Source organism: Gordionus sp. m RMFG-2023, chromosome 4 (genome assembly GCF_954871325.1).
Source record: "Gordionus sp. m RMFG-2023 chromosome 4, tfGorSpeb1-WG-v2, whole genome shotgun sequence".
Classification (NCBI taxonomy): Eukaryota; Metazoa; Nematomorpha; class Gordioida; order Chordodea; family Parachordodidae; genus Gordionus; species Gordionus sp. m RMFG-2023.
In genome coordinates this window covers 6,344,763-6,358,884 of record NC_088778.1, presented here as the reverse complement: position 1 = coordinate 6,358,884, position 14,122 = coordinate 6,344,763, and the positions used below count along the sequence as shown (strand labels likewise).

The following is a 14,122-nucleotide window of genomic DNA, read 5'->3' as shown; positions in this document are numbered from 1 at the left end:
TATTTCCCCCGATTTTGGCACCTTTTTTCACTTCTCCCTCCCCATTGAAGATAGTCTCAATTCCTAGCAATATTCCCTAACTCTCATATGCCCCACCATTACATATGTCCTCACTAGTATTACAAGCCATCCTTTCATAATAATTAGAATAAGAATACGACTCAAATTTCTTTATTAAAAAACACCAACAACAATATCTATACATTATCAAAAAAATTACAAATCATAAATATCTAATTATCTAATTCTTCATGTCCCAAAGGTCCATTATTAGTTCCTCGCTGACATCTTCTCGAATTAATCCAAACTCTTCATCCCAAAATGGATAACAAAAGAATCCTCACCCATCAACCCATCATGTGTTCATCACCTCCTCTTCTTCCCCCAAGGAAAACTTCATTCCCCTGTCAGAAAATAACTGACATTTGATGTATTATATTAAATTTATTTCTTCTTTTTTTCAACAGCTACAACACGCCCACCCTTCACAAGCCCAGCGTCCCTCTCTTTGTGGTGGTGTTGTATCGAATCGCCCCTTTGATGTGTATCGAATCACCTCTTTGAATTGTATCGACTCGCCCATTATAATTGTATTGGGACGCCTTGAAGATGTTCAGGGAATTTATCGAATCAACTTCCCTTATACTGATTTATAATATAATAATTCCAGTACATTTCAATATAAAATCGCCAAAACAGACATTATCAATAATGACATGTACATGGGGGTATCTGCATTTATAATCTACGGAACATTAATATGGACAATGTAATATCCGCAAAACATAATAATTTATTCATTTTAAGACATTTGGGAACTACTAGCTATAATATACATTATTAGGGTATGATTCATGGTAATTAGGAAATAATGAATTTACATATAATAATGTAATGTGAAAACATTGTCTATGTGTGAGACGCAATTTCAACACATGTAATTTTCATTCTATCATGTGAAAAAAAACAAAGCTACATCTTTATAAATATTTCCTAAAATGAATATAAAAATCCATCTTAAGGTATTAAAACTAATTGCGAAACTTGGCCGAACAAAGATTATAAATAAAATTACAAAACATACGTATATAAATACAGTTAATATTATATATGAAGGAACAAATATATAATATGTAGAAAATACAATATTTTCCATCTAGGAATTACTCAGTATCCCAAGAAAAATATACCATTTCTACCTAACTCTGTCATCACAATTAGCACAAATTCACAAAAATGTAGAATGCAAAGTAACAAAAATTGATAATATAATGGGCTATATGGTATATATGTAAAGAATTTTTAATATACCTTCACAATATAAAATAATTTGAGTCTTTTCTTTAAAAATATGTTCATAATTAAATAGTAAAATGTGATGTGTTATAAAATTATTAAAAAGATTAAAAAAAATATATTATGCAGCATAAATTTACAAAAAAAAAACTTTCCCCAGTATGCAAACTAAACAATATTTTCACCTCAAGGCATACCCCTCAACACGGGCTGACCTTATCTGTAAAAATATTTTCCCTTCACATCATTGCATACCACACAAATAATATAATAATTGCAAATAAAACTTCTTATAAAAATTTATAATTTAAAAAAAAAATATATATATTAAATATAAAGATTTCATAATTTGGAAAAAAAAAATATTATACACCATCTAATGTATCACACAAATTCCTATCCAATTTATATATACACTAAATGCAGACACTAAATCAAAATAACTATCCACATCTAACATTATAGATATTATTCTGACTTCATCATACTTCAATTCCTTCAAATTCTCATTCATAATTAAATATATCATATGTTACCTATACAATATATTAACATTATAAATAATAATTCATAGTTAAATATATCACATGTTACCTATGCAATATATTAACCTTAATTATTAATAAATTATCCCATACATATTCATCCCTTTACAAACCCAAAATGCATAATTAAATAATACACACTTTATTACAAAAGTCTATATCCATATATATTTTCATAAATTTCACATATTTAAATATTTAACAATCCTTTCTGTCCTGCTGTTCATGAGGTCTTTCAGCTTCCTATGACGGAATACCTATAACACCATTCAATGAGTTTTAAGGCATACCAAATAATGATCAAAATTATATGTACCATATACATCTAGACATAAGATAATATACCAAATATTACTGTCTTAAATTCCTGATCTTATTTCCATATTTCTGCCTAATAGTCATTACATACTTTCTATCTTACACCTTTTTAAGTTAAATATAAAAGTATAGAAATCCTTAAACCCAATCCTTAATCTCACTATAGTTTTTTTTTTAGTACTTGCGTTGTGATTTCACATTAATCCCTAGATAGATCCGATCCTGTCGACGGTACCAATATTACAAGCCATCCTTTCATAATAATAAGAATAAGAATACGACTCAAATTTCTTTATTAAAAAACACCAACAACAATATCTATACATTATCAAAAAAATTACAAATCATAAATATCTAATTATCTAATTCTTCATGTCCCAAAGGTCCATTATTAGTTCCTCGCTGACATCTTCTCGAATTAATACAAACTCTTCATCCCAAAATGGATAACAAAAGAATCCTTAACCATCAACCCATCATGTGTTCATCACCTCCTCTTCTTCCCCCAAGGAAAACTTCATTCCCCTGTCAGAAAATAACTGACATTTGATGTATTATATTAAATTTATTTCTTCTTTTTTCAACAGCTACAACAACTAGCTATGGTTACAAACACACCCCGCCATAAAGATGCTCCCCAAAATCTATATTCCGAACTAATTCGGGTGATCCAGTCTCACCCCAATACCACTTCTACTCTCCGATTAATAATCCATAAATCTAATATCCACTCTTTCTTCCATTACTGCCTCTATTTTTAACTCTTCTCATTAACGCCACCTGTGATACTTCGAATTTCTGGATTCTCAATCTCTTTTAATTTTGCTAAATTCCATAGGAATAAGTGGAATATTCGTCCAGTTCAATAAGCTTTAAAGAGACCTCAAAAAACAAATTTCATATATTGGATAATTATCAAGTAATATCTTACAAACTTGAAGAAAAATTGGTAAAATATGGCTCATAAATTCATCGGGCCAAATAGCCAAATACACCGATATTTATTGTAACCCATCACCGAAATAGCCACCCCTATATTAAATAAAATGGGTACCATTCTCTCATTACATCCTCACTATCGGACAAGTATCAAGTACTACTCCCTCTTGTTTCATATTTACACATCCCATAAAATTTATTTTATCTCAAGTTATTTCTCTTGCCACTATAAACCGCCTCATCTTGATCTGTAACGCATCTTATTTGCCATTATGTAGTCCCAAATTGCCACATTTTCTTGCAATATGTTCCTGTTTTTCACATCTAAAGCATTCCACGTTCTGTCCTCCAATGATCTGCAGTTTAGGCATCATAATTATATCAATTCTTTTACTTTCAATAGTTTGCACATTTGAGGCATTTTGTCCCATTTCTTTCTGTGGAAAACCACCTCTGGTATTATAATCCCATATTACACATCATGTCTCTCTATTGTCAAAGTCTGCCCTTTAATTCTTACGCTGCGACTTTCTTAATTCTTCTTCTGTAAAATTAGTATGAACAATTTCCCAATAATATTTTATAAATTTTAAGGTTTTCATTTTCCAGTGACAAAAAATTAACTAGCACATATAATATAAAGATATTAGCTATTTGTAACTGAAATGTATTATTAGTAGTAATTCTTGAAATATATTTTTTTTATTTTATTCGTTATCAAATTACATTTTTTTTTGTAATCAAATTCATATAATGAAATAAACATTTTACAAAAAATACAAATATAATAAAATAAACAATTTAATAATAACAGTAACATTAAAAGTTGGAATAATATTAAGTGTAAATAATCCAATAATGCACATATACATCCATCCCCTTTAATTATGTGCTTATGCCCAGCAAATCAGGCAATATTGTACTTTAATTTTTTTTTACCTGACCTGAAAATGGCTTTCGTCACTTGAGTTTTCCTTCTTCTTTTAAACCTTATTTCCCAATCTGGTATTCCTTCTTTTTTAAAACCTTTATTAACAATCTGGTTTTCTTACTTTTTTAAAATCTCTTTTCCCAACTGGTTTCCCTTCTCTTTTAAAACCTTTTCATTCTTCATCAATTTTCTTGTATAATTCGTCGGGGTCACCAAATTCAAAATTATTAGAGGGGTTAAAATCTTTATGATTATAGGCAGAACTTCTTTTTTTAAATATATTAATTTAATATATTTTGTTATCACAAAACTTATAATTATATCGTATAATATAAATAAGAAAACAAGTCAAATTAAATTAATAAAATCGTATAAATAAAAAAATAGGTCTTTTATCTTATATAGAATTTTTAATGATTTGTCTCTTTTTTTTATTTTGATTAACATATAATTCTAGTAATAATAACAATTAAAATATAAACAATATATATTATAACTTCTAACGATCTTAATCAAGCCCTTTTTTATAATCAACCCAAATCTAGCAATTTAACCACTATGGTTTCAGCTGATCAATATTTTCAATTTTTTTTGTGGGCTATATTTTTAAAAACGCATGATTTATTTAGTGTACCGTCATTTAATCTAAAAAAACTATTCTCTATTTTTATTGGCTATTTTTCTAATTTAAAACTTTAAACCGATCAGCTGACAATAAATTATTTTTCTCAAAATGCTAATACCAAGGGCCTTACAATTATTTAAATCTAACAAAAGTTATTACTTTATAGGTATCATTTACTTTCAAATAATACAATAATCAAATTATATAGGAAGCATTATGCAATATCATGATATAATATATGAGAAAAAGGGCCCAAATTCAAATATTGCTCTAATCACTTTAAATAGGCCAAAAGCATTAAATTCCTTATGTGACTCTCTTATTGTTGAATTGATGGATGCTTGCAAATCTATAGATAAAGATCCAAACATTGGGGCTATCGTTTTAACTGGGAGTACTAAAGCATTTGCAGGTATGATTATACTCATTAAGAATACAATTAAAAAAATAAAGTAAAATTTTAAGTAAATTTTTGACTTTTAATCAGAACAATCAATCTAAATTCAATTTTTTAAATGTTAGTTTTGTAAATTGGAAAAATATAAAACAAAAGAATATATGTATATCAACATATTTCATGATATTTGTATAGATATTATTATGAGCAAAATTAATTTTACTTTTTAAAAACTAACTATATTTTAGTTTTAATAACAAATATAAAATTAAAGAAAATTAATTATAAATCATTTTCTTATTTAACCTATTATATACTTTTTCTAGCCAATAAAAATGCTTAACTGTTTAAAATATTACTTATTAAAGTTTAACTAAGAAATCTTAAATAGGAAATCTAAGCCAATACATATCTGCAACATTTACCATTAAGGATATAAAAATAGTTTGTATATACAGGAAAAAATTAAACTACAATATAACTTAAAAAATTTGTTGATAAAATTTATTAGATACAATATTGACATTTTTTATATTTTATGTAATTTCTTTAAACAATTGATATGAATGGCATGAGACACATCTTGCTTGGTTATGACAAACTTTATACCATCACTTTTTTCTATCAATGTTGTTATATAATGTCCATAAAAATTTTCAGGTGTATCAGTTAGTATGAAAACTGATAAGGGGCATACTGTATTTGTGCTCTTTTTTGTCATATCAGAGTGGATTTTTATTAAGTGTTCTTATTTATACCTAGACAAAAGTAATGATCTTAACATTAGAATTAGCTTTATTTAATAATTTTTAAGAATATAACTTCAACACCAATAAAATGACTAAAAATGTGCCATGACCATTTTTATTATCTCAAATGTTTATTGTGATGTTAGCAAAATATCATGTAGATCATTGCCACCCTATGAAAATTATATATATTTTTCAGATTAGGTTGAATAAAAAATGTAAAGAATGTATTGCAGGGTAAGGGTTCTGCATTGCTGATGTACCAATTTCTATTGAATAATTGTTCTATTGTACTAAACATATTTCACTGTTCATTTTAATCAACATTTTTTTTTATCTAAGCATAGTAAATAAATAATATTTTATAAGGGAAAGGTCAGCGTTATCTCATTTCAAAATATAAAAACAAAAGAATGATTATTAATGGAAATATATTCAAATTAGCCTCTATCAGATCCCTGTTTTTTTTACAGGAGAATTGAAAGGTTAAATATCAATAAATAAAATAATATAATTGCCAAATATAAAATAATTAATTATAATACTCAGGAGTGTACCAATACCACTTTTTGGAGGTCGATCTGATCCGATATTAAATTGATATTGGCTGATTGCCTATATCCAGAGTTGTTAACGCTTAAAAGTAGCTAGCTCCCGCTCCTACCTTCTCAAAAGGAGCTAGCTCCCGATCCCACTACTACATTTTTAAAAGGAGCTAGCTCCCACTCCAAGTAAAGTGCCACTCCATAACCTCTCCTTTGATTTTCGTTTTTTAGAAGGTATACGAAACAAAATCATATTTTTTTTTATCAAAAAGCTTTATTTATGTTAAATGATCTATCAAAATATTTATAAACTTTTATTAGCTTTTAAAAGTAATAAGTTTTCTAAATTAGAATCTAACAAACATCCACGCCATTCCCCTAAGACCTCTTTTGCAATACTAAATAGCCACTCCGCAGAGGGAAGCAGGGCATCATATTTTATAAGGATATTTTTTAATTCAGGGAATTTATCAAAAATTGTAATTTTGGTAAATATTTAAAAAATATTTGTCCAATATATTATCTTCCTGATGATCAATTTCATTGAATCCAAAAAAATCTTCCAAATCATTTTGTATTTAGAAGAAGTTTTTTACTTTTAGATGCTTTTTTAGATTGAAGCTGCTCACTTTTTAAAATTAAATAGTTTTATTTAAATACAAAAGGCATTTTGTCCTTAAATTTGTTTGATCATTTGGATCAACATCTTTTAGAAGTTTAAAATATTTTTTGTATGATGGAAATTCGATTTCTTCATCTATGATCTCTAAATCCATAATATCTAATACTATTTTTTATTATATATCTATAAGTGAATATTAATATGACTTACAAGATTTTTCAAAAAATTTTCAATATAAAAAGGAAAAACTTGATCATTTAATAATGGATAAATTTAAATAAAATAAAAAAGATTTTTTAAAAAATTTTCAATATAAAAAGGAAAAACTTGATCATTTAATAATGGATAAATTTAAATAAAATAAAATAGATTTTTTAAAAAATTTTCAATATAAAAAGGAAACATTTGATGTTTATAAAATGATTAGATGAAAAACCAATATAAAACTCTGCTAAAAATTTAATAACTGATAAATTTAAATAAAATTTCAGTTTTAGTGAATTTTAATTAACAAATATTATCAATATTTAAAAATAATTTAATTTATACATAAAAGGAGCTAGTTCCAGCTCCTCAATTTTAAAAAAGAGGGGCGCTCCAGGTGTTTTTGAAAAAATGTAGCAGCGCCGCTCCACAACTCTGCCTATAACATATCTAATTTGTAATATTGGCCGATAACTGACATTTCAAAATAGGTGACATATCGGCCCGATTCGATCCGATAAAAAATATTGGTACATCCCTAATAATACTGAAGATTTTTCTTCATAAAGATAGGAGCCTCAAGTTTATGTTATAATAAGTTTCTCCTATGAGGACTAAGTTGGAAACCTCTCAGTAGTGTTGTTAAACGGCTCGTTTTGAGCCGATTTTTAAATACGGTTAACTCAATATTTTATTTAGAAAAATGTTATGCAAGCCTAAAGATTTTGCTCATAGAATGGCACACAAGATTGAACATCTATCGGCGAAATCTCGAGGCTTAAGGCAATATTTTTTTGGATAAAATATTGTATTTTTCCGTTTTTAAAAAATCGTCTCAAATCAGCCGTTTAACAACACTACCTCTCAGCATTAACCCTTCAATAATCAAGAGGATTGATAAATATTGATATCTTTGTCAATTAAGATTCGCATGATTTTTATTTACCATAAGTTCTTTTCAATGAAAACAATAGACTATAAATAAACGAAAATCTTGAATAATTTACTCTTATATTAGTTTACATATTATACTTTACTTCTTCTATCGTTAAAAAAAATGAATGTAAAAATATTAAACATTTTTATTTATGGGAGTTATGAAGATTTATTACGAGAAAAAGGAATATCAGCTGATTCGATATTTTTTCTAAAAGTCTAATATCGACATCGATTGTATATCGATATTTAATGGAAATAGCCTTAAAAAAAATAAACAATGTTGATGAGTTAAATAAAATTCGAAAGCAATAATAGTCAAACCATATTTCTTCTTCTAATATCTTCCTAGAGCCTTCCATATCCTCCTTGAACCAATAACGTTGAGTCCACCCTCCCTCCTCGATGATCAAATTACAAAATGGATACTGATTATATAGGTTAACTAAAAGTGTACCACCTAAAATTTTAGTGATAGGATTACATCATACTGCCCCCCCCTCTTTTCTCTCATTTTTTCCTTCATTTCTTACAACATTCATATTATTTATTTTTTATCAAAGCTGGAGCCGATATAAAGGAAATGAACCAAAAGTCGTTCACCGATTGCACCAAAGAAAGATTCATAGAGCGATGGGACATAATCACCGACATAAGGAAACCAATTATAGCAGCTGTGAATGGATTTGCGGTGAGCACTACACAATATCGAAAATAAAATGTGAAATTTAAAGAGGAAACAAACAATAAGATATTATAATAAATAATGAATTTTTTTAAAAAATTGCAGATAATAGTACATTATTATATTCTCAATATAAATTCCAATTTTCCTTTCTAACACATTTTGCCCCTTTCCTTCCCTCCATCCCAATGTATATGTAAAACGATATAATAATATTTTTGTTTCTCTTTTAAAGTTGGGCGGAGGTTGTGAATTAGCCATGATGTGTGACATAATATACGCCGGTGAAAATGCCAAATTCGGGCAACCTGAAATTAAACTGGGCACTACACCGGGTTAGAATTAAAAGTTTTTTTGCATATCTATCTCTCCCCATTCCCATAACCACCAAAGATTGCACACATGTTGCGATTTAAATATTAATGGAGTGTTTCTCCAATAAACCCCATTCCTAAAATTTGCATTACCCTTTAGAATATAATCTAAATAAAAGATAATCACTAATGAAATGAATCCGTAATCAGGTTGCGGGTATGTAGAAATTGTGTTGAAAATATAAAATATTAGTATGGTTAAATATATATTAGGAATAGGAACGTACTTTATTATTATACCACATTTTTTTAAAGGGTTAAATGTCCTTATATTTTAAATAATAGCTAATTCGGTGGCCAATTGACTAACATAAATACCTAATTGATTATTATTTCTCAATGAATCGATTGGATAAATTATATAAAATTTTTTTAATTCAGGCGCCGGTGGTTCTCAGAGGTTAGTGAGGAGTGTTGGAAAGTCGGTAGCAATGGAAATGGTTCTTTCCGGCGAGCCAATTAATGCCCAACAAGCCAAAGAAATCGGTTAATTTTTTTTAATTTTATAACAACATATCCCTTATAAACCGATATAAGATTTATTCAATATATTTCATTTACATAATGAACAATATATCTGATATTTAACCCCGAACTCTTTTTACATTAGGTGTACTTTGATAATTGACATTTCCCAATCCTGTGTTGAGGTAAGAATCACTTCTTAAGTCTGTCTGGCAGGCGCGGGGGTAGAAAGAGGTTACCATAATATGGCATGAGCCCTTTGTGGCACTTGTGACATTTGTAGATTTTTCTTATCATTTTGGGTCTTAAGAACGCGTTTACCATATTATGATGGATTAAAATGCTAACATGTAGGAAAATTCCTTTAACAAAAAATATAAATTATTATATAAATGTAGGCCTGGTGAGTAAAATATTTCCCGTCGATAAATTGGTAGAGGAAACGCTCAAACTCGCTCAAAAAATTGCTGGCTTCTCGCCTCTGATAGTTGCTATGGCCAAGGAAGCTGTTAATGCCGGTAAATTATGTATAGAAAATTATCTTGTTCATTTTTTCTCGATATTGTAGTAAGTTAAATTTACATTATTAGTTAGTCGTTATTAAATCCCCGCAACGCTCGAATTCGGGATTGACGCATTTGGACTTTTTTTAAAATAAATGGGAACGACTTAGCACACCTAAAAAAATATATGAAATGTGGGACAGGTCAGAACCAAACATAAATGACGTCACGTTTCTAAGATCGATCGATATCGATTATTCTTTTAAAAAGCTAATAATACACTTTTATTTTGGCTCAAAAAAAAGTGACTTTCTTAAAAACTCATTAAATTATCAAATCTTACGAGAAAAAAAAATGTCAAAATTTATTAATTTTTATAAAAATTTGTTCCCTTTACTTATTGTTAATTTGATTGATATAATCTTAAAATCATTATTCAAATGAAGGGATAAATTATTATAATGACAAATTACAAAAATATCAGGAGCTGCTGAATAAATCTTGACCGTGCTTGAATAATTTGGAAACTTTAATTTAAAAAAAACTAGGATCTAAATAAAATTGAGTATAGGCATGCAGAATTAGGGTGGCTGAGAAACATGTGGTTTTGCAAAACTCTGATATTTCGTTAATATTGCTGAACTCAATAAATAAGTAAAGAAAGAAAAATTTGGCATTAGTAAAATGAATGAAAAGATTTTAAGAAAAAAAGGAAGATTCTATTCATATTTTATTTTATATAATAAAAAGCTTACGAATTGAGTCTGAAAGAGGGCATGAGATTCGAAAGGAAAGGATTTTACGCGACATTCGCTACGGTAATAATTATGTATATATTTTAATAAAATTTTTGCTTTCAGAAGGAATTCCCCCTACACCCTCCCCTACCTCTCTCCCCTTCAATTCATGGGGGGAGGGGAATCCCACCTAATACTTCCCTCCTTCTACCCTTATCGAAATCCTGAATACGCCTATGATCCTTAGATCTCTTTACAAATCAGTCTGACTAACAAAATATTAAAAATAAGATTTTCTGCATTTATGTGTTTATCGATATGTTTCCTATCGCATCCTAAAAGCTCGTAATCTAATATCTAATCGAAATGCCTTATTTTTTTTATCTGTATTTAAAACTTCCATTCTATCCTTTTTTTAAAATTTGGGCAATATATGTATTATAATATCCTACAATCACTATTATAATTTTTGTTTAAATAAATGTTTATTCATGCTACAAAATGTAATTATATATTTAATAAATAGTTCATTATCTTTTATTAAATTTGAAGTTATCACTTAAATAAATAAAATGCGTTTTTTGAGACTGTTTTGCATTGAAACCTACGATACGGGTTTTTAATTTAATATTGATTCAGAAGCATTCGTCATTGAAAATATTTATATAAAACAATAAAATAATTACGCATGTCATAAATATGTTAATCAATTTAAAATGTATATTATTTATATATTTTTCGATATCTCAGAGTGATAGGAAGGAGGGCATGCAAGCATTCTTGGATAAAAGGGAACCTCGTTTCACAAATTCCTAAAAAAAAAGAAGCAAAACCAGGAATAACATTTTTTACCTTAATTTTTTTTTGTTTAGCTCAATTTCTTATCTTTGTACCATGATATTTTTTTAATATTCTGCAGTAATTTTGCGTTAGTAAATTTTTTTAATATACGCACATTTTATTTTTAAAAGTATTATAAATTTAAGTTTGATATAATACTATAGCCACTTATATTATTTATTGTTTTTTATTATTTGAATTTTAGATATAATAATAATAATAAAAATTAGGTAGGGTAATCGAGTTCATATTTTTAGAATATAGTATAATGTTACTGAGGGATGTGAAATTATAAATGTTTCTTTGGCTAATAGCTTGCCATTTAAATTAATTGTACAAATGTAAATATGTGTGAATTCTATAGTATTTTAAGCTAATACACTTATATCCATTCGTTAGGAATAACTATTATAAAAAAATTTCCCCGTAAGACCCACCAACATGAATATTACTTTTTACTTTAAAACATTAAAAACGACTAAAAATTTTGACAATTATAAAGATGGAAAACTGCAATAAATATTAATATCATTTTTATTTTCTTAATATGTAGATATAAGAGGAGCGATAAAATTAAAATCTTAAAAAAATTGATTGGAAAGGAGCCTGGCAAAATTTGTCAAAATAATTTTTTGTGTATATATTTGATGAATTCTGATATTTCATGGAAGCGATAATCCATAATGTGAATTATTTTTAATTTAACAACTCCCCAAGATTATAAATAGTTTTTTATTGTCTTGCAGTTTAAAAAATTTTAGAACCGGGTTGGCAACCTTAGTAAAAAAATTTAAACCGGTCCGTTTGGACGCACTAGTTTACCCCTTATATCCCATTCCCATACAAAATGCAAAAACTAGTATATTGCACTAAGTCAAAAAATACAAAAAACCAAATTATTCGCATTTTACCAAATAGTTATGGCTACCAATCAACACAATTCAAAACGATAAATTTAATTTCACTAACGAATCTAGGAATTCTAATTCCACTTTCACCGTCAGAGAAATTACAATTAAAAGTTTTCCATACTATTATGGTTATTTGTCCATTCGCATAAGATTTCTTATAATATGGACATTTGTTGTTTGTTGCATCATTCATTTATATTATAAATTTTATCATCTTTTTAACTATTCATATATACGTTCATTCCTTTATAATAGTTTTTTTGAAAAAAAAATATTGGGGTATTGAATATAGAATGGTATTGAATATCTTCAAAGTTGGGTATAAAGAACTAGTTTTATTGTTGATTGTACTTGTACTGGTATATTTTATTTAATCTTATGTTTATTCCTAGGTTCTCACAATGCTGAATAAAAGTAAAATGTAACAAAATTTTATACCTCTCCTCTTATTTCCCATGGGTTTAAGTAAGTGGCGTTTCCTCTTGCGCTCACAAGTAATCGCTGCTTGCCCAGAAGACATGGATTGTCCTTCTCTTAATCATTTCCAGTCTTTTTTTTTATCCCAGTTTGATTGGCTTTCTGAGAGAACCAAGCATTGCTCTGAGGCAATATCACGTAAAACTATTCATGGCAAATAACAAATTTAATAAAAAAAACAAGGAAAAAACATTTAGATTCTTAAATTTCTAAATTATCATACTCAAAGAGAATGTGCTAAAAGATTTAATATTTCTATAGGAACTGTTCATAATATTCATAAATCCAAAGAAGATATTTTCGAACGCTTTGCAGATAAAACATATTGTACCAAATAAACAAAGATTTATTTTATCATAAATTAATTTTTATTTTGTATACAACCATTTTATAATAATTTTATTAATGTCTTATTTTGAATAAGTTTATGTATAAAAATAGTTTTCATGATTTTTATAAATTAATAATAATAAAAATATTATATGAAAATGACTGAATATAACCCTTTTTTGCACTAAGAATATAATAGATGGTAGAATGTTTTTTTAATGTAAAAAGTCTCGATAAATTGAACATCTGTTAAGTTGGGTAAAACTCTTGATCCTAATTCCAACGTTGCTAAAATTAGCATATAAAAATTCCTATTTATTTGGTAAAGTTTTAATTTAAATCTAAGATTTAAAATATTTTATGAGTAGTTTCCATTCAATATTTTCTGCTATACCGATAGGTTAGAGTGTGTTAGTCCATGATTAATAGTAGCGGCCTGTCGCGGATGTCTCGCCTAATTATGTCTACATTTTATTATTTTAATGTTAAATTATTTTCCCTTCTATCTAATATAGAAAACCAACACAGTATCAGGTGAATAATAATTCCTAAATATAGTGAGTTTATAAATTTAGAATAATTTGTATTGTACATTTGGTCTAATCGAAACGAAATTTCAACAAGCATCATTTTCTCAATATATTTTAAAAAAATTAATAAAATAATGAAAATTAAAAATTAATGGTATGTTGG

At 27.4% G+C, this 14,122-nt stretch overlaps 1 protein-coding gene across 1 annotated transcript; it reads left to right on the top strand.

The window, feature by feature from the left end:
* The first annotated feature begins 4,717 nt into the window (after window positions 1–4,717).
* On the top strand, window positions 4,718–11,874 carry LOC135928048 (enoyl-CoA hydratase, mitochondrial-like). Its single transcript, XM_065464372.1, has 8 exons — window positions 4,718–4,820; window positions 4,863–5,066; window positions 8,671–8,798; window positions 9,028–9,127; window positions 9,548–9,652; window positions 10,030–10,149; window positions 10,885–10,952; window positions 11,622–11,874. The coding sequence occupies exons 1-8, from the start codon at window positions 4,763–4,765 to the stop codon at window positions 11,685–11,687; spliced, it is 849 nt and encodes a 282-aa protein (XP_065320444.1). The 5' UTR covers window positions 4,718–4,762; the 3' UTR covers window positions 11,688–11,874.
* Window positions 11,875–14,122: the final 2,248 nt, after the last annotated feature.

Coding starts and splice junctions, on each gene's coding strand:
- LOC135928048 (XM_065464372.1), top strand. CDS start 4,763: ATGCTAATACCAAGGGCCTTACAATTATTTAAATCTAACAAAAGTTAT. Junction 5,067..8,670: donor GAGTACTAAAGCATTTGCAG/GTATGATTATAC, acceptor TTTTTATCAAAG/CTGGAGCCGATATAAAGGAA. Junction 8,799..9,027: donor CAGCTGTGAATGGATTTGCG/GTGAGCACTACA, acceptor TCTCTTTTAAAG/TTGGGCGGAGGTTGTGAATT.